This window comes from Eleutherodactylus coqui, chromosome 6 (genome assembly GCF_035609145.1).
Source record: "Eleutherodactylus coqui strain aEleCoq1 chromosome 6, aEleCoq1.hap1, whole genome shotgun sequence".
Lineage (NCBI taxonomy): Eukaryota > Metazoa > Chordata > Amphibia > Anura > Eleutherodactylidae > Eleutherodactylus > Eleutherodactylus coqui.
Window position 1 is genome coordinate 238,517,837 of NC_089842.1, and position 24,631 is coordinate 238,542,467.

The 24,631-nt window shown below is 45.6% G+C and overlaps 2 protein-coding genes across 2 annotated transcripts in view; one reads left to right on the forward strand and one right to left on the reverse strand.

Annotated features, from left to right (window-relative positions):
* LOC136571913 (SLAM family member 5-like) overlaps positions 1 to 24,631 on the forward strand; it is a 520,182-nt gene that overhangs the window by 340,677 nt on the left and 154,874 nt on the right. The window lies entirely within an intron of this gene.
* Positions 17,281 to 23,685, reverse strand: LOC136631701 (olfactory receptor 5AR1-like). Its single transcript, XM_066605989.1, has 3 exons — positions 23,658 to 23,685; positions 22,259 to 23,213; positions 17,281 to 17,581 (listed from the first exon to the last, which is right to left on the reverse strand). The coding sequence occupies exons 1-3, from the start codon at positions 23,683 to 23,685 to the stop codon at positions 17,281 to 17,283; spliced, it is 1,284 nt and encodes a 427-aa protein (XP_066462086.1).

Sequence of the window (24,631 nt, forward strand, 5' to 3'; positions counted from 1 at the left end):
CTCCACAAGCGGATTCCACATATGGCCGAGTGGACCTGGCATTATTATACGTAATTTACAAGAAGCTCCCGGGAACGCTCGCCTTCCTGCAGTTCCAGGAGCAGCTTGTTGAACGCCTTCTGTGTGAGACCGCCGCACCTCAGCGAGCTTACAAAGCCTCATAGAGCACCACTTTCTACAACCCATCCCTGCCACTAAGGTCAAGAAATACCTCCCAAAAAGCATGAGAGTAGGAGGGATACCCGGTTTTATTGCCCCATGTGCCCATCCGAATCAGGCCCCCATAATTACTCTTGTCTTCGGATATACCACATGGTTTACATCATTACTGTTATCTAAAATTTAGGTAATGCCAAAAAGTGCCTTATTTTTAGGTAATCATTTTTTTTCCGCACAAGTGAGTCCTGGAATTTATTCGGTTGTGCCCTGAAATCCAACAGGTGCTCCTTCCATTATAGACCTAACCATGTGTCCTGTAAGTAGACTAGGGCCACAATAAGTATGTTTCGGAACATGAAGCAAACAGGGGGATCCATTTTGGTGTGAAAGTCTTCTTTTGTGGGCTGTACTAAAAAACAGTTTTTAAATTGACACAATTGCCAAAAAAATGAAAATCATAATTTTTTTCCTTCTGCTTTGCTTAGATTCATTCAAAAACTGTGGGGTTAAAATACGCAGTACACCCCTAGATGAATATGTTAAGGGGTCTAGTTTTAAAAATTGGGTTATTAGTGGGGATTTTCTGTCGTTTTGTCCACTCCAGGGCTTTACAAGTATGCTATGGGGCCTATAATGCCTTCAAGCAAAATTTCTGTTCTGAAGGCCACTGGCTGCTCCTTTCAGTTTGGGCCCCATTGTACATACAGACATAAGATTAGTGCACTATAGAATAAAAACCTTTAAAATGACGTATTTAGAAAATCTGAAATTTTATTTTTTCTCCTCTAAATTGCGTTAATTCCTGAAAAAACACTGTAGGGTAAAAATACTCATGACCCCTCAGTGACCTCCCACATTAAGGTGTGTAGTTTTTAAAATGGGGTCATTTGTGGGGGTATCTATCATTCTGACCCCTATGAGCCTTTTCAATCTTGGCTTGGTGTAGGAAAACAAAGTGTTCCTCAAAATGTTGAAAATCAATGTTAAATTTGTATGTCTCCTAAATGGCTAAAAAAATGAAAGTTTTTTCAAAGGTGCACCCAGAATAAAGTAAACAGATGGAAATATATATCTTATCAAACAGTTCTACAGTATGTTTGCAAATATTTGAGATATTGCAATTGAAAATGTGAAAAAAGGATATTTTTTTTCAAAATTGTCCTAATTTTGGCACTTTTAATAAATATACATAAATTCTACCAGTCTATTTTTATCACCTAAATGAAATACAATATGTGTCGAAAAAACAATGTCATTATATTGGCAGCTAAATCCCTAATTCCTTTACATTGGTAGAAGTCCACTGTACCCACTTTGTTGCAATGGACCGCTAAGGTCAATAAAATTTGCAGATTTGAAGAGTTAACAAGTTGGGCATCAAGAACACATGATAATTTTAGAGCTATGTGGAAACCCTGGCGGGTCTGGTCCAGAGATGTCATTGTTAACTAATATAAAAATGGTGTATCTGGTGTAAAATACCCCATTACCCGTCTAGAGCAACAGAATTAAGGCACACTTAATCCGAATGTCTATTCAATATTTCCTCTTTAAAGTGGAATCTTACCCCTATACTTGCCTACTCCCTCATCCCTCCCTCCCCCCCATTTCCTCTCCCTTACCCAAACCTCACCTTATTCCTTATTGTCAAGGATAAAAATTTCATATATACTTAAAACCTGTTTTGGAACTGTAGATGCAATTTGATCTTATGTTATTGTCTCTGAAGATACTGTATTTTATTGTAGGACATTCTTTGAGTTACACAATAAAGTATTGATTAAAAAAAGAAAAAAACGTCAGAATCCCTTGGATATGCAAAACCTTTACGGATTTATTCCATGTTAAAATGACACATGTCAGATTTTCAAAATTTGGCTCCGTTACTAAGGTGCAAACAGGCTTTGTCATGAAGGGGTTAAGAGCTATCTGCATACAGTGTTATTGGTTAGCTCAGTATAGAAATAGTATGCAGTATGCTCCTAAGCATCCTCTAGCCAAGGCTACGCTCATCCAGAATTATATCATTAATGGAGTCTTCTCATTAGTGACAATACCTTTCACAAAGTGGTTTCAGAGTGCCAGGTCCATCTTTTGGCATCCCCAAAAACAGCTAATTTTGCCAACATATTCCATGCCAGACATTTCCCTTGCAGCAGTCATGGTAGAGCAAATGTTGAATTACAGGGAGGCCATTCAGATGAGTCATCCAGAATGGAAGCCATTCATATCATAGTCCAAATATGCAGCATATGGACTGGGGTTGTCTTTATGAGAAAACCCCTTTATAACTCTTTGACAATGCATAGCATTTGATGGTTATTATGAGATAAACAGAGCTCTGATCACTATAAAGACATCATTTTGAACTTGTTTAGTAAAAAACAAAACAGTTATTTATTGTTCGATATTTACATTATCAATGTTTCTTCCAATAGTGTAAGTGATGGTGGAATCCAAAAGCGTTATAGCCGCAACCGTGACTGGCGGAGTCTCTCGCCTCTTCCTGCCCCCCGCAATGGTTCATGGTGTCTTCTGTACCTTCTGTGTGGCGTATGTCACACTGCTGTCACAGTTGTCTGTTCTGGCCTTATTACGCACGTGCTCAGCCTACTTCATATAGGGCCAGTTGTTGCATTCAGCTTTTCCATTTCCAAGCAATCTCTATGCTCCTTGGTTATTAAAGGGGTTGTCCCGCGAAAGCAAGTGGGGGTATACACTTCTGTATGGCCATATTAATGCACTTTGTAATGTACACTGTGCATTAATTATGAGCCATACAGAAGTTATTCACTTACCTGCTCCGTTGCTAGCGTCCCCGTCTCCATGGTGCCGTCTAATCTTCAGTGTCTAATCGCCCGATTAGACGCGCTTGCGCAGTCCTGTCTTCTGTCTTCTGAATGGGGCCGCTCGTGCCAGAGAGCGGCTCCTCGTAGCTCCGCCCCGTCACGTGTGCCGATTCCAACCAATCAGGAGGCTGGAATCGGCAATGGACCGCACAGAAGACCTGCGGTCCACCGAGGGTGAAGATCCCGGCGGCCATCTTCACAAGGTAAGTAAGAAGTCACCGGAGCGCGGGGATTCGGGTAAGTACTACCCGTTTTTTTTTTTTATCCCTGCATCGGGTTTGTCTCGCGCCGAACGGGGGGGCTATTGAAAAAGAAAAAAAACCTGTTTCGGCGCGGGACAACCCCTTTAAGCTTTTCCAATCTAATTTCCTTGCAACCCGCGCACTCCCCATCTTTTATTTATTTTGTTTAGGAAGAGTTTGTGGGTTCCTTGGAAATACTCAACAAAAACACTTAAAATGAACTGTCATGATGATTTTATTAGCAATTTTTTGAAAATTAAATGTGAGTTATGTATATTACATATGTATATGCGTATATATAAATATATGTGGTATTATCATTATTATATATGTATATTACACTATACAGGAGAGAGATCCGACATCGGACCTCTCTCCTGCATACTGTAATATACATATGCAGAAGACAGCTGGGATGCCTCGTGCCAGTTCTCTCTCCTGCATAGTGTAATATACATATTTAAAGGAGAACTCCAATGTTGAACCTCTCTTCTGCATAGTGTTAGAAAGATGTGTCGAACCTTACCAGACATTGAAGCTATGCAGAGAAATCTCAATGTCGGACAAGGTGTTACCATGCAGCACGGCGCGGGGTCCTGCGGTCAGCGCGCGCCGCTCCGGCTTTGGCTCCGGCGTCCTGGAGCTGTGACGACAGGCTTCTCCCGCCGATGTGGGGCGGCCGGTGTGCGGCGGCGTGGGCAAGTCCGCCCGTAGGGCGCCGCCCGCACCCCTTCCTCTCTCTTGTACTGTGAGTGGGGGAGTTGCCTCCTCCCACTCTCCACCCCTGGGCGGAGTCTCACAGTTATAAGGCTGGCAGTGACCTGAGCTCACTGCCAGTTATTGGTTCTGTCAGCTACTAGTTAGTTCTGCCTGCAGTTCCCTCCAGTCAGTCCGCTAGTCGGCTCGTCAGCTTCCTTTCCCTAGCTTTGTCTAGTGCTCAGCATTTCCTGTTTGGTAACTCCATCTGCCTTCCTTGTCGGCACTCTGTCCCCCTTTAGTTAGTTCATCTAGGTAGTCGCCAGGTCCCTAGCCAGGGTAGGGACCGCCGTTCAGTTGTCCGCCTGGGGTTAGCCAGGTCGAGGTAAGTAGGCAGGGACAGTGGGGTGCGGTAAGTTCAGGGCACCCCATCTGGCTCTCGGAGGGTCAGAGTGCCGTAACACAAGGTCTGACACTTGATTGGAAAGAGTTAAAGGCACACTTCTCCATTGGAGCAATAGGTTCTGGGTAGGTGCTACTTTTTTCGCTCCACTCCTGGTTTTGACCCTTACTAACACGGCTATCTCAAATCCTGCTTGTCCTGACCTCGGTCTGTTCTTCAACTACAATTTGCCTGTTTGCCATTTGCCCTGACACTCCACTTTTTTCTCCGTATTGCATGAACCTCAGCCTATTATATCGGCTCTGTCTGTCTCGCAGCTACTTTTGTAAGGGGTATTAAGTGCTGGCTGTACATATGCTCGGTTTCTTTAAAAAATGTATAGTAAATGTGTGCTGTCAGGTCCCAGTGCACAGCAAAGCATTAACTAGGCGTCTGCTCACGGGAAGGACCAGATAGACCTAGAAAACTCTTGCTCTTAGGTGGTGGGGTGTGTGAAGCAGTGGAGTCAGAGCTGTGAGACATGGAAGCGATTGAAAGAGGATGCTCCTGTGTGTGTCTGAGAGACCGAGAGGCCTACACAGAGTGGAGAACAAACTGAGCCCATAAGAGAATGGCTGAATAGAAGTGGAGAGAGAATATGCACTTGCACATTCAGAGAAAAAAGAGAAAGAGGAAGACATTCTATGGTTGGTTATATGCATGCTGACAAAAGGTCCACACTGGGTCTACAAGAGATCAGATACAAAAAGAGAGACTATCAAGTGGGAGAGATGAGAGGAAAACCAGAAGCATGTGACTGGTGTGAATATTTCATAAATTGTCCAACAATTATACCTTACTATTGCCAATAAGTGGAGATGGCATCAATGTTATGGAATCAGGATTCCACAACAACCCTGTGATTGGTAGTTCCATGTAGGGTATGTAGGTATGAAAATGGGGCAACTATATCTGCACAAACCAAAGGGGCAGAATCATCCCGGGGATGAGTTCTCTGGGACTAACACTCATCATAGTACAGGTACCAGTCCCTGCACTGAGCCTGAATCTCAAAAAAGCCCCGCTCGTAGCACTGCTGTAACCGATGCCAACAAAACATCTGATCCAAAGTCGCAGCAGAAACCGCGCCAACCAGTGGTACTGTTACACATTCCTACAGTAAGTAAGATCTGTCCATGTCAGCTGTTACTGCACCAAGACTAATCCTGGGGTAATGGTCTGGGAGCCCATGCAACGAAGACCAGATCCCTCAAGAAGGGATTAAAGGGTGAAAACTAGGGGAACTCTAAGTACAACAGCCCTATGCCAAATTGGTCAATGACACAGTGGGATAACACCCACTACATGACAAAACGTTTATGAATTGCATATGGAAAAAAGCCAACAGTTTTCTTTCAATTTTAATGGGTCAGATTAGATTCTTTAGTACAAAAATGTATTTGCTTTTCTTTGAACTCTAATAAATGACAATATATCATAAAGCTGAATAAAAAAACAATAAAATCAACTAACAATAATATAAACTTTAGTATTTTGCATACTTTCTATGTACTTTGCATTGCCAGTTATATTGTTTCTTGCATTCTGGTGTTGTTCCAGTTAAATCCCCATAAGTACTACGTTCAAATTATAATAAGCCTCTCTTCCTCGGCTCATTAAGATGCCAATTTACAGTACAGTACCTGTAATGATGTGTGGCATTGCTGAACAGTCCATTGAGAGATGCATTGCCGCCGTGTTTCCCATAAGGCTAATTTGGTGCACACAGAAATGTCTAAACCAAAACTTTTGATACACAAAGGAAAACAAGATACAATTAATATAATTGATACAAAAGGATGATGTAACCCTTGAATGAGATTATGATGGATAGTTTTATGTGAATCCCTTTCTGCTAACGAGTATAATATATTATAATAAACTTGATGTCAAAGTATAAAGTTAGACTACAAGCAGGGCCGGTCTTAGACGGTGTGGCCTTGGGCAAAATTATAAGTGGGGCCCCAAATTCTTAAATATAACCCAAGGCCAGCCTACAAATTCAACATAAAGCAGGCAGACAGTTAGGGTGCCTTTGCATGGGGTGATTATTGGACAATTCATGGCTAGGAACAGCAAATTTGAGTAATAGTCATCCTGTGTACAAACAACTGCCGACAAAGCAACAAGCAAGTAATTGCTCACTTGTTGGAGTTGTTTGGTTTTTATCTCACCTAAAAACCAAGCGCCTGTCAGCCTGTTGGAATAGGCAGCCATTCATATATGAGTGCATGCCTGTTTTTAGTGAATGGAGGCAGATGGGCGGAAGCAATCTACGGCCTGCTCTGCCTTCATCTTCTGAATAAATATGGCTGCTGTGTGAAAGCACAGAAGCGATATTCTGTGGAATGGCTGTTGGGTGCTTATGTGCCCGATAGTGGTACAGTGAAAAGCGTTGCTTTACTGAGATCCTGGCAATTATGCCCTGTTCCACCACGATGGAGGGGAGAAGGAGATTTTTTACTTACATTTCAGCTCTTCCATTCCAGAGGCCTAGTCGACAGCAAAGCAGATTACCCATTCAGCTTATGGCAACAAGCAATGGCATAGGTGTACGGGTGGTAGAGGTTGCAATTGTGATTGGGTTCCCCTCGCCACACTATGCTGTGTATTGTACTTGCCAGTGGGCCGCTGTGTATCAGTGGAGAGATTCCCAACTGTCTCCCAACCATCTTGTCAGATGTTATGGAAACAGACGAGGCAGCAGACTTATGTCATTTTCGGATCTCCCATTAAAGTTAATAAGAGTTATGGAAACATTGTAGCACACCGTGCTATGCGGTTTGCGTAGCTCCGATTCACTTCAATGGGAGTCACAGAAACAGTGAAAGACAACTGTCTCAACTATTTCCATAACACCCAGTGAGGTGGTCCAGAAAAGTCACAGGTTTCCCATCTCAGCCATGAAACTGGCCTGCCTTTTTAAAGGAGTATTCTAGTAATAAGAAGTTATCCACTATCCTGAGAATGTGTGTCCAGTTGGTCCCCCCAAAAATAATTTCATTGAATGCACTGTAGATTGCTATATTATGCACTTGGAAATCTCTAGTGCACTCATTGAAATGAATTGAGCAGCAATATGCTTGCCTGACCTCCACTTCATATATTTAGAGACCAACGGAACCCCTGTTGCCGAAAGCAGTGGGGGTTCCAGCGGCTAGACCCCCATGATCTGCTAGTATCCTTTTTCATGGAAAGGAGATAACTTATGTAGCCCTGGTTGGGAAGGGAGAGTATGAATAATAATCCTCCCCATCAGGCAGTGGCGCTAACCCGTGTGGGACACAGAGACCTAGCACCTCCGCGGAGTGGAAAAATGGGTATATAAAAGAGTTGTTTTCAGTGCCTCCACTCAGGATGGATCCTTTGACATAACAAGGATCTCTTCCTGAGAATTAACTATGCATTACCATGAACAGGCAGCGAATTCTATATTCAAATTATACAAAATCAATAATTTTACTGAGATAACAATAAAGATCATCACAGCAACTTTTTAAAGTCATAATTGGGGATAGCACAAATATACATTAAATTGAATATAACAGTAGTCAATATTTAGGCTAGCACTCCCAATTAACTGTACCTATATACCCGGGTATACATATGTGTAGGAAGTCTAATGCACAATACCTCAGAGGTCAGAAGTAAAATAGAGATAACAGGACAATCCGCTGCAGATCAGAAGATGAATGAGGATCATGATGATGACTAGAAGCTTCTTCAGTCGACGATCATCAAACAGGAAGGCGGATGATGATGGCAAGCCTAACTATGCTACACTAGGTCCTTAACTCTATCTAGTCTACCAATGTGACCAGACCACTGCAGGCAGCAAACAAATTAAGGAAGCTGCCAGGAACTGGAGGTCGAGGGGTTGGTAAGGCTTAATAGGGAGAGTGATCTGGGAAAGGAAAATGAGGAGTTAGGTGAGGGAAGAACAGGAGTCACAGGGAAGAGAAGAGAGGAGAGGAAAGAAGAAGTTCCGACCTGGAGAAGCATCAGGTGGAAGACGTCAGTAAAGAAGACAGTGCCTGGGATGGAGAGCCTACGGGAGAAGATTTGGCCAGCGGTGCAGCAGGATGGGATAATGTAGCTGAAGAAGTTGCTGGCGGTGTGTCAGACTGAAGAGGCAGAATTGGCGGCGGCAGAGAGAGTGGAGGAGAGCAACGGTGTCAAGCAAGGAAGGCCACAAAGGAGAAGGAACCCACGGGCTCGCCTCAGCCCAAGCCCGGCCTCTCGGAGTGGCAGGAGAAGAGATGGTTTGGACAGTAGGCAGCGGCCAGGTGCCAGGAGTAAGGAGGCACATCAACCGACGTTAATGCTATGCGCCAATTTAAAGTCTGCGATGGACAACGCCACTTTGGTTATGGAAAAATTATTGAAAGAAGTGGAATTAGGTTGCATGGCTGGCCCATTGCAAGAACCACCTTTATGAATTTGCGTGTGTCTCCATTGGGGCTGGTGCCCAAGAAAGAAACAGGCAAATTATGGTTAATCCATAACTGGTGGGGAATCAGTGAATGATGGCATTTCAAAGGAGCAAGCTGTGGTCTCATATACCTCCTTCAAACGGGCTGTGGGTTTGGTGAGGTTTCCAGGAAAAGGGGCACAGTGGGTGAAGGCCAACATAGAATCAGCTTTTTCGCTTGCTGCCCATGCACCCAGACTGCTTTCATTTATTATGTTGTAGGCTCAATGGTCAATTTTTTGTGGATATGTGTTTGCTGATGGGATGCTCCATCTCATGTTACTACTTTGAGTTGTTCAGCTTGTTCCTGGAGTGGATGCTCAAATATAAGATGGGCTTAGCATCAGTCATACACTATCTGTAAGATTTTTTATTTATGGGCCCACAAGCGTGTATTTATTGGTGACTTTTCAGAGGTTGATGGGGCAGGTTGGCGTCCCGCTGTCAGAAGAAAAAGCGCTGGGGCCGTATCGTGCCTAGTATTTTGGGGCATAGAAATCAACAGTAAGGATGGTTTTTTCGGCTGCCGGAAGAGAAGGTAGCTTGCCTCAGGTAGATGTTGGAGGAGGTGGGAAATTCCAAAAAGGTAACATTACACCAGATGCAGGTGCTTCTGGGTTTGTTGAATTTTGCCTATAAAGTTATCCCGATGGGTCGTGCCTTTTCCCGTCATCTGTCGTTGGCAACCGTAGGGGTAAAAGCGGCGCACCATTTTATTAGCGTTACTCGGAACCTTCAGGCGGACCTCCATATTTGGAGAGTTTTTCTGCATCCTTTCAACAGGTAGGTGATGTGCCCTAGGAAGGAATTATCGGGCAAATAACTCAGCCTCTTTTCAGATGCGGCAGGAGCAATCGGGTTCGGAGCAATTATTGGGAATAATTGGTGCAGGGCTCCCTGGCCAATGGCCTGGAAAGAGAGACAATGGGACTAGAATTGCCACTTAATCACCTTTCCAGTTTTAGGCACGCTGTTGGAGGTTTTGAAGTTCACATGTACGGACGAGTGAGAGACATTGTTGTTTAGGGTGGGTATTAGAGATGAGCGAGCACACTCGTCTGAGCTTGATACTCTTTCGAGTATTAGGCTACTCGAGATGGTCGGTACTCGAGTCGAGCAACACGCAGTACACAAGAAAATATAATTTCCCTTCCCCACATGTTTAGCGCCATTTTTTAGCCAATAAACATGTGGGGAAGGCATTACCACTTCCTGCTGTGACATGCCAGCCCTTTGCCTGCCAACAGCAGTGAGTGGCTGGCGGGATCAGGTGACCGCCGAGTACTTAAACTGGTCCTGCCCGCGGCTTGCCTCAAACGCATGCTGGCAGAGGTTAGGGAAAGTGCTGCTGCTGATATAGGGAAAACAGTTAGAGTAGGATCCTCTCTTCAAGAACCCCAATTGTCCTTCTTAGGGCTACTTCTCATTGTGCGCATTACTGTTGTGGCTGGCTGTGAGTAGTAGTGCACCATTTTTTTTTAAAGCATCTAGGCCTGTGCAGACCAATTCAGCTATACCGTTCTATGTGTGCAGTGCATTAGGCAGAGGTCTCATCACAAAACAGTACTCTATTATTTCCTGGGCCACTGCAGGCCATTTCAGCTATACTGTTCTATGTGTGCAGTGCATTAGGCAGAGGTCTCATCACTAAACAGTACTCTAACATTTCCTGGGCCACTGCAGAACATTTCACAGATACTATTCTCTGTGTTGGGTGAAGTAGCCGCAGTTATTCCCTCTATCCATTGGCTTTATAGCTTTCTGACCCTGTGCAGAGCATCTCACAATACCCTTTCCTTGGGTGCGGTAAAGTAGCCGCAGTTATCAGCACTATCCACTGGCTTTAGAGGTTTCTGCCCCTGTGCAGAGCATCTCACAATAGCCTTTTCTTGGAGGGATTGAGGTAGCCGCAGTTATTAGCACTATCCACTTGCTTTAGAGTTTTCTCCCACTCCATACAGCCTCTCTTATCTACATATCTCTGTGAGCAGTAAATGATTCCTAGGTATCAGCGCAAGACAGCATAGAGCCTCCGGTATCTACAATTGTCTGTGTGCGGTGAATTAGCCACAGTTCTAAGTGCTATACGGTGGGGTAATTTATTTGGGCCCTGCTCCATCCTTAATCTGACATGATGAGGAGTAGGGGTAAAAGTCAAGGACGTGGACGTGGACACAGATGCGGGCATCTAAGTGAGGGTGTGGGCACTGGCCGAGATCCTGGGCGGGGTGCATCACAGCCGGCTGCTGAGGGATTTATAGATCGCCAAGTCCCTATGCTCCCCAGCTTCATATCACAATTCGCGGGTCCACGTGGTAGACCTTTATTACAAGCAGAGCAGTACGAGCAGGTCCTGTCGTGGAAGCCAGATAATGCGTCCAGCAATGTATCGAACTCCCAGTCTTCTACGCAGTCCAGTACTCCCACCCTAGGGACTGCAACTATGAATCCTCTGGCTGCTGCTCCTCCTTCCTCCCAGTCTCCTCACTCCATGAAAATGACATATTCTGAGCAGGGAGACTCCCAGGAACTGTTCTCGGGTCCCTGCCATGAGGGGGAAAAAACGGTTCCTCTCTCACCTCAGGAGTTTGTCGTGACCGATGCCCAACCTTTGGAAAGTTCCCGGAGTCCGGGTGATGAGGCTGGGGACTTCCGGCAACTGTCTCAAGAGCTTTTTGTGGATAAGGATGATAAGACACAGTTGTTTGTCAGTGAGGTAGTAGTAAGGGCAGTAAGTCCGAGGGAGGAGCGCACAGAGGATTCGGAGGAAGAGCTGCTGGATGATGAGGTGACTGACCCCACCTGGCTTGCTAAGCCTACAGAAGACAGAGCTTCAGAGGGGGAGGCACGTGCAGCAGCAGGGCAGGTTGGAAGAGACAGTGGAGTGGCCAGGGGGAGAGGCAGGCCCAAGGCTAAGAATCCCCCAACTGTTTCCCAAAGCACCCCCTCGTGGCAAGCCTCCGTGCAGAGGGCTAGATGGTCAAAGGTGTGGATGTTTTTTAGTGAGAGCGCAGATGACCAATGAACAGTGGTGTGCAACCTGTGCTGCACCAAGATCAGCCGGGGAGCCACCACTACCAGAATCACCACCACCAGAACGCACAGGCATATGATGGTCAAGCACCCCACAAGGTAGGATGATGGCCATTCACCACCTCCTGGTCCACCACTGCCTCTTCCCCTGTGCCACAACCTACCACACAGATCCAATCCCCCTCCCAGGACACAGGCACGAGCGCCTCCCGGCCTGCACCCACACCCTCACCTCCATGGTCCTCCACTCCATCTAGCAATGTCTCTCACCGCAGCGTTCAGCTGTCATTAACACAAGCGTTGGAGCAAAAGAGGAAATACATCTCAACCCACCCGCACGCACAAGCTTTAAACGTGTACATTGCCAAATTAATCAGCCTGGAGATGCTGCCGTACAGGCTTGTGGAAACGGAGACTTTCAAAAACATGATGGCAGTGGTGGTCCCACGCTACTCGGTCCCCTGTCGCCACTATTTTTCCCAAGTGTGCCGTCCCCGCCCCCAAAATACCCGCGCCCTCACCAACGCTGTTACTGGGAAGGTCCACTTAACAACGAACACGTGGACAAGTACTGGCGGGCAGGGCCACTATATCTCTCTGACGGCACATTGGGTGAATTTGGTGGAGGCTGGGACCGCTTACATGCTTCTCACACCAAGAAAAGCGGGTCCTACCTCGGTGCTGATATCTGCGGGCTATTATGGCACTCCCCCCCTCCTCCTCCTCTGCCACCTCTACCTCTCAATTAAGAAGTGTGAGCACGTCGCCTGCATTCGGTAGCGTGTGGCGCGGCAGCACAGCGGTGGACAAGCATCAGCAAGGCATGCTGAAACTAATCAGCTTAGGTGACAAGAGGCACATGCCCCCCGAGGTGTTACAGTGTCTGACAGAGCAGACCAACCTCTGGCTTTCGCCGCTGAACCTCCAACCGGGCACGGTTGTGTGTGACAATGGCCGTAACCTGGTGGTGGCTCTGCAGCTTTGCAGCCTCACACACGTGCCATGCCTGGCCCACGTCTTTAATCTGGTGGTTCATTAGTTTCTGAAAAACTACCCCCACTTGTCTGACTTGCTTGGCAAGAAGCGCCGCGTCTGCGCACATTTCTGCAAGTCCACCACGGATGCTGCCACCCTCAGGACACTGCAATGTCGGTTTAAGCTGCCAGAGCACCGACTGCTGTGCGACGTGCCCATGCGCTGGAATTCTATGCTGCACGTGTTGGCGAGGCTGTGCGAGCAGCATAGAGCAATACCAGCTACAACATGGGCGGCGGAGTGGTAGTCAGCCTCTGCAGTTCTTTACAGAGGAGTGGGCATGGATGGCAGACATCTTCCAGGTCCTCGGAAACTTTGAGGAGTCTGCCGAAATGGTGAGCAGTGATGCGGCCATCATTAGTGTTACCATCCCTCTGCTTTGACTGCTGAGAAGTTCGCTGCAGGCCGACGCTTTGTGGTTAGAACAGGAGATGGGGGATGAGAGTATCTTGCTTGATAGCCAGACCACCCTCATGTCTATATCTCAGCGCGTTTTGGAGGAGGAGGAGGAGGAGAAGGAGGGAGAAAAGACTGCTGGCCACACTGCAGAGGGTACCCATGCTGCTTCCTTCTCATCTGTTCAGCGTGTATGGGCTGAAGAGGAGGAGGAGCATCCTACTAGTGAGGACAGCGATGTGTTGCATACTGGGACTTTGGCACACATGGCTGACTTCATGTTAGACTGCCTTTCCCGTGACCTGCGCGTTAGACGCATTCTAGTCAACACTGATTACTGGGTGTACATCCTTCTCGACCCACGGTATAAGGACAACCTTTCCACTCTCATTCCCGAAGAGGAAGGGGGTATGAGAGTGATGCAATACCACAGGGCCCTGGTGGAAAAAGTGATGCTAAAGTTCCCATCTGACAGCGCTAGTGGTAGAAGACACAGTTCCGAGGGCCAACTAGCAGTGGTGGTGTGGGGATCCGGCAGCATGTCCAGCGCAGGCAGGGGAACACTCTCAAAGGCCTTTGACAATTTTATGGCTCCCCAGTCAAAACTGAGTCGGAGGGAACACTGTAAAGAAATGGAGAGGGAGTACATAGCCTACCGTACCACTGTCCTCCATGATGCCTCTGCTCCATACAAGTATTGGGTGTCAAAGCTGGACACGTGGCAGGAACTTGTGCTGTGCGCCCTGGAGGTGCTGGCCTGCCCTGCAGCTAGCGTCTTGTCAGAGTGGGTGTTTAGTGTAGCTGGGGAATCATCACGGATAAGCGTACCCGCCTGTCCAATTTTTTTCAGGCGTTCACCTATACTCTTGGTACACCAATGTTTCAGGGGTTCGCCTATACTTTTGCTACAGAAATGTTTCAGGGGTCCACCTATACTCTTGCTACATAAATGTAACAGGGTCTGCCTATTCACTTGCTACTGACAGGTTTGAGGGGTTCGCCTATACTCTTGCTACAGAAATGTTTCAGGGGTCTGCCTATACACTTGCTACAGAAATGTTTCAGGGGTCCGCCTATACTGTGGGTGCACAAAGGTTTTCCATAGCGGTGTTTAGCTACCTGGCACAAATATACAGAATGACTTGGGCAGAAGTGTGGGTTGAGGCCGAGGTCCTGGCCGGGGTGAAACTCTGCCATGTTTGGGCACTGTCATTTCTTCATGTGTAATACTGTCTTTTGGTTTCATAGGCTCGCCTATTCTGTGGGTGCACAAAGGTTTCCCATTGCGGTGTTCAGCTATCTGACACATATACTGAATTAATTGTGTGGGGACACATAGATTTCCCAAAGCTATGTAACTTAAAGCACATTAGGTCAACCAGGTGGAGGCTGGGACCAACCCTGACCCTGGGCCTGCTCACGTGCATCCCACACAGAATATTGTGTGTCCTACCTTGGTCATGGTTGCTCGGGCTTATTATGCCACCTCTCGTGTTACCACAGTTATCTGAGACACTGGTTTAAACCAATCAAAAGAAGCGTAACTGATTTAATGAAACGTTCACAGCTGTACTAGCATCCAAGTCCGATTCATGCCCACGATTGCTGAGGGTGTAGGGCAGAGGCTGAGGTCCTGGAGGGGTGGAACTGTGCCTGGTTTGGCCTGTGGAACTTCTTGGTGGTTCATCCAGTCTTTGTAGCGATGAAAGCAAGTGCAACTGATTTAATGAGACGTTCACAGCTGTACTAGTATCCGAGTCAGCTTTATGCCCACGATTGCTGAGGGTGTAGGGAAGAGGCCGAGGTTGTGGGGAAGAGAGGGGGGGGGGGGCAACTTGCCATGTTTGGGCACTGTCATTTTTTCACGTGTAATGTGTAATGCTGTCTTTGGGTTTCATGGGGTCTGGGGATCAGCACTGGTCGACATGTATTTGCTCTCGTGTTACCACAGTTATCTAGGACACTGGTTTGGACCAATCAAAAGAAGCATAACTGAATTAAGGAGACGTTAACAACTATACTAGCATCCGAGTCCGCTTCATGCCCACGATTGCTGAGGGTACGGGCAGAGGCCAGGTCCTGGGTGGGGTGAAACTCTGCCATGTGTGGGCACTCTGATTTCTTCATATTTTATACTGTCCCTGGGTTGCAGGGGCTCACCTCTGCTGTGAGTGCACAAAGATTTCCCATTGCGGTGTGTTAGCTATCTGACACATACACCAAATGAATTGTGTGGGGACACATGGATTTCATATCGCTATGTAACTCATGGCACATTGGGTCAACCAGGTGGAGGTTGGGACCCAGCCTGACTCCACACAGAGTATTGCAGGTCCTACCTCGGTCATGGTTTCTCAGGCTTATTATGCCACCTCTTCCTTGGGATCTGGGGATCAGCGTCGGTCGGCATGTATTATCTCTCGTGCAACAAATAACCACAGTTATTCGAGATCATGGATTGGAGTGTTCACAGGAAGTGAAACGGATTTCATGAGACTTTCACAAGGTTACTGTACACCTGTGGTGGCTACTTTTGCAACACCTCCTGCTTCAAACCAACCTTTGGTATTAGTATGCGCTGCTGCATTGTGGAGATGTGTAGAAGTGCTGGCACCTGAGTCCCTTTTATGCCCACGTTTGCAGCTCTTGACAATTTTGTGATGGAGGTGGCATGGGCTTGAAATTATGATCGTATGTCAATTTATCATCAACTCTCAACAGCATTGTGGGCTATCACCCACACTTTCAGAGAGGGTCGCTACCTGGCCCTGCCAACCCTCTGCAGTGTGTGTCTCCGGATCCTCCTCATCCAAGACGCACTTATAAATAGACATGAGGGTGGTGTGGCTATGAAGTGAGTGTGTGGCATGAGGGCAGCTGAATGCTGCACAGGGAAAAATTTGAGTACGCTGTGGACGCAGGCTTGTGGGGATGATTGGACGGCAATGCCAGCATGTAACCCAGGAGAAGAGGCATCGGTGTCACCCGCAGGTGGTGACTGACCCTGCTTGAAGCTAGTGTGGTGCTTAGCTAAGATGAGCCAGCGAGTGTGCTTTGCTAATGATGGTCTGTCCCAACTAAATTGTTAGGGGGGTGACCACGAGGTTCTTGCCCACAATTTGGCTTAATAGTGCGACCTGGGAGACTCAGATGCACCCATGCATGCTGCCCCTGCCGTTTCCTATCCGTTTTTGTGGTGTTTCCATGACTTTCTGATGTTTTCAGATGTTTCACACAACCTCCCCCATGCAGAGCATCGGTCAGCTTGAAAAATGCTCGAGTCCCCTATTGACTTCAATGGGGTTTGTTACTCGAAACGAGTTCTCAAGCATTATGAAAAGCTCAACTCGAGCAACGAGCACCCGAGCATTTTGGTGCTCGCTCATCTCTAGTAGGTTTTGTTTTGGCGGTTTTTGCGGCTTTGAGGATTGAGGAGCTGCTTCCCATGAGCCAGACCAGGGCAGGGGGTCTGCAGAGAGTCGATGTGATAGTGGAAGAGGGAGTGGTGCGAGTGTGCATTAGAAGGTCAAAGACAGACGTGTACGGTAGAGGCAACCGAAAGATATAAAAGAGCCCTGCGCTCGGTGGGAACAAAGCACCACTTTTGCATTAAACAAAGTGCAAAATGTGGAACCAAACCTGGGTAAACTCAATATTTGAATTTTAGGCTCCTCACTTTATGACATCCAGTGGTTTTTTTCTTTTTGATGTATTGGTTAGCTGCAGCAGTCACATGTCCTGGTCAGCAGCAACCAGGAAGTACCGAGCGGTTGTGAAGCAATTTTAGCTATTCGGACAATCCCTTTAATAACGATATTTTTGTATTAGTATTATTATCATCATTGAATATTAATAACCATAAAATACATTACATCTACAGTATTATCACCAGTGGTGTTGTGAATGAGGAAACAAGACTGGAGTAGAACCAGGTTGTCTTCAGCAATGAATCCTGGGTTAGTTTCGGGTACTGACGATGGCCGTATTCATGTCTGGAGACCTCGGGATGAGCGCCTCAATCTTGTCTTTGCTGTGGAGCGGCACACTGCCCCCTGCTGGTGTGATGGCCAGGGGAGCCATCGCATACAACAGTCGGTTACATGGTATGAGGGACAATAGCAGCTCAGGGATATGTACAGAACATTCTGCAAACACATGTTGAGACTTGGAAGAGGCATTTCCAGCATGATAATGCTTGGCTGTACACAGCAGGAGTGTCACAGGAATTCTATGGTCTTCCCAGTTGCCAGATTTATCGCTAATAAAACATGTATGGGACCATTTTGAACAACAATGTTGAGAGACTTCAAGTTTTCACAATCTAGAGGCTCAGCTACAGCACATGTGGACTGATATGCTGCAGAATAACATACAGAACCTGTATACCTCCATGCTGCCCATATCACATCTTGTATCCAAGCTAGAGGCAGTACAACAGGGTACTAGAACCTCCATGCCCACCTGTATGACATCTTGTATCCAAGCTAGAGGCAGTACAACAGGCTACTAGAGCCTCCATGCCAACCCGTATCACATCTTGTATCTAAGCTAGAAACAGTAAAACAGGGTACTAGAACCTCCATGTACACCCGTATCACATCTTGTATCTAAGCTAGAGACAGTAAAACAGGGTATTAGAGCCTCCATGCCCACCCGTATCACATCTTGTATCTAAGCTAGAGAGTCAGTAAAACAGGGTACTAGAGCCTCCACGTCCGCATATATCACATCTTCTATCTAAGCTAGAGGTGGTACAACAAGGTACATGAGCCTCCATGCCCATCTGTATCACATCTTGTATCCAAGCTAGAGATGGTACAACAGGGTCCTAGAGCCTCCATGCCCATCTCTAACACATCTTTCATCCATACTAGAGGCAGTACAAAAGGGTACTAATGCCTCCATGTCTGCCCATATCACATCTTGTATACTAGCTAGAGGCAGTACAACAGGGTACTAGAGCTTCCATGCCCACCTGTATCACATCTGGTATCCAAGTTAGAGGCAGTACAACAGCATACTAGGGCCTCAATGCCCACCCATATCACATCGTATATCCAAGCTATAGGCGATACAACAGGGTACTAGAGCCTCCATGCCCACCTGTATCACATCTTGTATCCAAGCTAGAGGGGATACAGCAGGGTACTAGAGCCTCTATGCCCCCTGTATTACATCTTGTAACCAAGCTAGAGGTGGCACAATAGGGTACTAGAGCCTCCATGCCCACCTGTATCACATCTTGTATCCAAGCTAGAGGCGGTACAACAGGGTACTAGAGCTTCCATGCCCACCTGTATCACATCTTGTATACAAACTAGAGGCAGTACAACAGGGTACTAGATCCTCCATGCCTGCCAGTATCACATCTTGTATCCAAACTAGAGGTGGTACAACAGGGTACTAGAGCCTCCATGCCCATCTGTATTCACATTCTTTATCCAAGCTAGATGCAGTACAATAGGGTACTAGAGCCTCCATGCCCACCTGTATCACATCTTGCATCCAAGCTTGAGGTGGTGCAACAGGGTACTAGAGCCTCCCTTCAAGTGTTCAGTGTTCTGCAATAAATTCTCCTTTTGCTCTGATTCTGTAATCACTTCCTTATATGAGTCATCAACATTACATCCATACATATAAAGTTTCATTTGATTCTGACAACTCCTTCTAGTTGCTTGATTTTTTTACAAGTAGTATATCTTGTGCAGGTTGTCAGCCATGTGGCAAACATATTTAATATCTGTTCATAATTCTACAATCCCTTGTAGTAAAGCTCTGGTCATAGTCTCAACTGCAGCTATGACTATGTCACTCTTTGGATCTTCAAAACTATGATCATAGTGTAGTGGCCCAGAACACCATCCTGGTGTTATGTCATTTTCTGTATGTGTATTGCACAGTTGCAGCATCTGAAGGGTTAACTTACATAAAATCATTGCCTGTTAGCTCTGTCTGCTGAATGTAACTATTCTATTGTGTCATGTGGTATAAGTGAAAGTATAAAAGTGAGTGTCTGAGAGCGGGAAGGGGGGTTGATGGTCATCCATCTGCCCATGTTGTTGGAGATCCCAGTGTAAGACAGGGAAGCACCTTTAGCTTCCTTGTGTTCCTTCCTGCCACATACAGGACCTCTGGCACACCCAAAACACCTTTGGGATTGTGTCACCTTCAGGCATCCTGTTGTGTCCAATCCAGCCGAACTGACGAAGGGGTGCGTCCCCGAAACGTGTTTTCAATTGCTGGTCTTTATCTTGTGAATTAATAAAAAAGAAGCGCCTTCACTATCACATATTGGACCTTTTATCTTCCAAAGGAGTGTCAAAGCCTGGCTTGCAATCTTCACTGGCCTTGGCTGTGTGTCATCCCTCGGGAACCAGAGCATGGTAAGTGCCAACATGACGAGACAGCACTTAACCCTCCAAGCTCTTCATGTTAGCCAGCTGCCCAGGGTCACCCCTCTGGGTGTTGCAATAGTCATCTCCTATATCACATTTAGCATTGCAAAGTGGCACCTGCAGTATTTAACACCATGTCCCAGAGAGGTTTCCATTGAATTGATCAAAAATGTGTCAAGTTCACCACAGTGTTTCTGGAGTCTGGGAGTCCCAATAGAGTCTCAACTTTTCTTTTTAGCTGGTTTCACCATTTCAGTAGATTTCAGTAAGTTTGTCACAATGATATAGGCTGAGGACCCCACTTAAAATAATAAACGTTAGGCTGTTATCAGCCTGGTAGTCAAAATCTACCTTGGTAGATGCAAATAATAAAGTCAGTATGGGATGTCAGGGCACTAAATGGTTATTTAATTTGATGTTAATGTAGCGAAATAATTCAAGATGCTGAGCTAGTTAAAGGGGTTGTCCCGCGCCGAAACGGGTTCTTGTTTTTTTTAACCCCCCCCCCCCCCCGTTCGGCGCGAGACAACCCCGATGCAGGGGTTAAAAAAACAAACCGGGTAGTACTTACCCGAATCCCGGCGGTCCGGCGTCTTCATACGCACCTGCTGAAGATGGCCGCCGGGATCCTCTCTCTCTGTGGACCGCAGGGCTTCTGTGCGGTCCATTGCCGATTCCAGCCTCCTGATTGGCTGGAATCGGCACGTGACGGGGCGGAGCTACACGGAGCTGGCATTCTGCACGAGCGGCCCCATTGAAGACAGCAGAAGACCCGGACTGCGCAAGCGCGGCTAATTTGGCCATTAGAGGCCGAAAATTAGTCGGCACCATGGAGACGAGGACGCCAGCAACGGAGCAGGTAAGTATAAAACTTTTGATAACTTCTGTATGGCTCATAATTAATGCACAATGTACATTACAAAGTGCATTAATATGGCCATACAGAGGTGTATAGACCCACTTGCTGCCGCGGGACAACCCCTTTAATGAGAATGGAGAGGCCAAATGCAGATGATTTTTGATAATAGATGCTAGAAATAGCTGAGGAAAGGTACAAGTGGGGTACTACCGGGGCCATTTTGGATCCTTTTTTTTTATACATTTATTAATGACCTGCTAGAAGAATTGCACAGTAAAATATCAATATTTGCAAATGATACAAAACCATATAAAGATATTAACATAAGAGAGGATGCAAGGCGGTTGTAAGAGGATCTGGATAAGGGCTCCTCTGCCCATTTGCGTTTTTTTAATGCTGCAATATTGTTGCGTTTTTTTAAATTCTCATGTTAAATGTTTTTGTGCAATGTGTTTTTAACATTAGAAAGTCCCATTGCTGATCGCGTTAAAAAAAACGTGACGATATGGTAGCGTTAAAAAAACGGAAATGGGTAGGAGCCCTAAATTGAAGAAAAGTGGCAAATGAAGTTTAACACTGATAAATATAAAGTTATGCACATTGGCAGAGAAAATATGCGTCACCATTACACATTAAGGGATCCTACCTACTAGTGATATGTTTTCTTGCGATGCGAGAATTGAATTCTTGAATGACTGAGCACTGCCTGTGATTGTCTGAGTGCTGTGACCAATCACAGGCAGCGATCAGCTGTCATTCAATGATGGACGGGCGCTGTCTCTGATTGATCACAGTGTAAAGCCAATAAGAGGCGGTGCTTTCTGGAAGAAGGGATTTTTCAATCCCCAACCTCCAGAAGACAGAAGATGACTGCTGGGGCTGGAGATAAGAGCCCTACAGCTCTTCTAGGCGAGTTATTTTTTTTCAACTTTTTTTTACAACTAGGGGTGATTTTTAGGGAAGGGCTCATATTTTAGGCCCTTCCCTGAAAATATTTGCTGCAGTGGTTGCCTGCCACCTACCGCTCTCAATGGGGTGGCAGCAGTTCCAACCCCATTGAAAGCAATGTGATAGCATTGCGGACCTCTGTGGCAGAGGATTCCTTCATCTCTATGTTTTCAATGGGGCTGGCTTCTGCTGTCGGCCCAATTGTAAACAATGGGCGATAGCGGAGATTTTTCTGAGCACTGCGAGGTTTCAGTGAAGAAATCACAAGTGAGTTTGAAACCATTGAAAATTATTGGTTTCTTAGTTATGTGTTTTTACTCGCTCTCGCATCGCAAGAAGAGAGATCACTAGTGGGTAGGATCATAAGGGCTCAGTCAGATGAGCGGGTTTTTTTTGCACACCTATGTGAGCAAATAAGAGCGCTCCACACATTATCGAAATGTGCGTGACCATAGCACCATGCCCATTGTTTTAAATAGGGCCAGCGTTGCTAGCGACGGCCCCATTGAAAGCAATGGGATGCAGACAAGCCCCCTCAGTGATTTTCGGGGAAGGGCTTAAAATATAAGCCCTTCCCTGAAAATCATCCCTAGGTTTCCAAAAAAAAAACATTACGCTCCCAGCTGCGCTGTCTGGGCTCTGGCGTGTCTTCTCTCTTGCATGCCAGCACTGATATAAAGAACTTTCTTCTGTACCCCATGAGTCTATTTTCCTTGGCAAACCCTAGCATAACCTTGATTGAATAACATTTTTAAATAAATTCTTCCTTATGGTTTCTTTGACATCCTTATTTCTGACACTGTAGATGATGGGGTTTAGCATGGGCGTCACAGCAGAGTAGAAGATGGAGATATACTTGTCTATATCTAGAGAGGAACGGGAATGTGGACGTAAATACAGAAGCATAACGGTCCCATAGTAAACAGTCACTACAATGATGTGGGAGGCACATGTGGAGAGAGCTTTATACCTTCCATCAGTAAAACTGATCTTCAGGATGGTGGACACAATATGGATATATGAAATTAGAGTTAAGAAAAATGATAAGCCTGCAATGGACCCTGCTGAAAAATATGTTGCTACTTCATGGAGCCAAGTATCACTGCAGGATATTTGTAGGAAAGGTGGTATCTCACAAGAGAAGTGGTTGACATGGTGGGAATGGCAGAAGAACATCTGGAAGGTGTAGATCACATGCATCATGGAGTTGATGAAGCTTGCTATCCATGATGCAGCGGCCATACAGATACACATCTTCTTGCTCATGATGGTGTTGTAGTGCAGAGGTTTACAGATGGCAGCAAATCTATCATAGGCCATGATGGCAAGAATGAGACATTCTATACCTCCAAAAGCCAAATGAAAGTGCATCTGGATAGCACATTCCAGTAAGGAGACGCTAGTGTCCTTAAATAATGTGTTCTTCAGGATTTTAGGGACCACGGTGGTAGAGAGGCCAATATCAACGATAGAGAGATTAGTAAGAAAGAAGTACATAGGAGTCTGAAGCTTCGGATTAATCATCACCATAATGATCAGTAGAAGATTTGCTATCAAAGTTATCAAATACATCCCCAAGAATGCAAGTAACCCAAGAACCTTCAATGAAGGAACAAAGGACAAACCGAGGAGAATAAATCTGCTTGAAGTGGATTGGTTGAACATTTTTATAACACATATAGGAAAACCTCACATGGACAGGAATAGGAAATGGAAGCTTTATTTATTGACTTAAATAACTTTACCAGCTTGTGCTATAGATAATGATTTTAAACATTGTGTATTCCTATCATAATCATTCCATCTATAGATATCATTATATGAATAATCATAAAAACTTATTCATGGTGGTATCTTTCATTCTCTTATAGATCTTTACTTAGAACTTCTGAGGATAACACAGGTTGACATGTGATATGATTCCTCTATAAATGTTAGAAATCTTAAGTAATTGTTTATGAACCATGAAAAACAATGTTAAAAATCCTCAGCCAACAGAGATTAATAAGTTTATTTTCTCTTTTTGTATGACTTATATACATGGACTTATAGGGAAGCTACCTTCTAATAGATGGCACGTCCGGGGCATTGTACCATCTCCCATTTTCATACTATTCTTCTTTTAAACATACATTGGACTTGAGATATTTTGGCTGTCATGTTGATTTGTATAACAAAGATCTGGTACCGTGTTAGCCAGTAGAGCAAAATGTGATTGTTCTCAGCAAGAGAAACGACGTAATCTTGTAGATATGATACCTTTTAATGGCTAACAAAAATACATGATGTAATAATAGCGAGCTTTCGTACCAACGCAGGGTACTTCTTCCGGCTTAAATGGATTGGATCTGAAGAGGCATGCATATTTATACACACTTATAACATACATACTTATGACAAGGCACAGATATGGATGTGATTGGTTCGCACTTAAAAGGAATTCTGCAAACCAGAAAACAAACTTTTTTTTGTCTAGGCACTGATAGCGGAGTGAAAGTTTTATGGTCTCTAAATTACTGTTGGAGGTGGGGGAAAAGGTCAACAGGCTTGAATTGTTATAAGAGATACACAAACATTTTTAGCTAAATACTGATAAGGCAGTGAAAGTTTATGGTCCCTGAATTACTGTTGTTGGTGATCTTATCTGTGCAATCAAGTCTCACACTTCCCATTCACGCATAAATCCTGGGGAATAATTTAACCCAGTATTCAGCGTGTCAAAGGTTGTTATCAATTTATACTCCCAAATTCTTCTGTGGTTTTGTGACTTGAAACCACCCTTCAATATCAAAACTCTCATATCTCCTATGTCATGTCCATGGCTAGAGAAGTGTTCGGCCACAGGTAATTCTCTTCTTCTGTGTTCAATCGTGTGGCGATGAGATCTCATCCTGGCTTTCAGTTTCTGTCCTGCTTCTCCAACATAAAGACCCCCAACAGGACATTTACTGCACATGATCAGGTACACAACATTGGACGAGGAACATGTGAATGTCCCCTGGATCTTATAGTCCTGCTGTGTGTTGGGGATCCGTATCCTGTCCGCAGTCAGTACATGTGAGCAGGTCTTACAGCTCCTTACATTACAGGGATAAGTTCCTTTTTG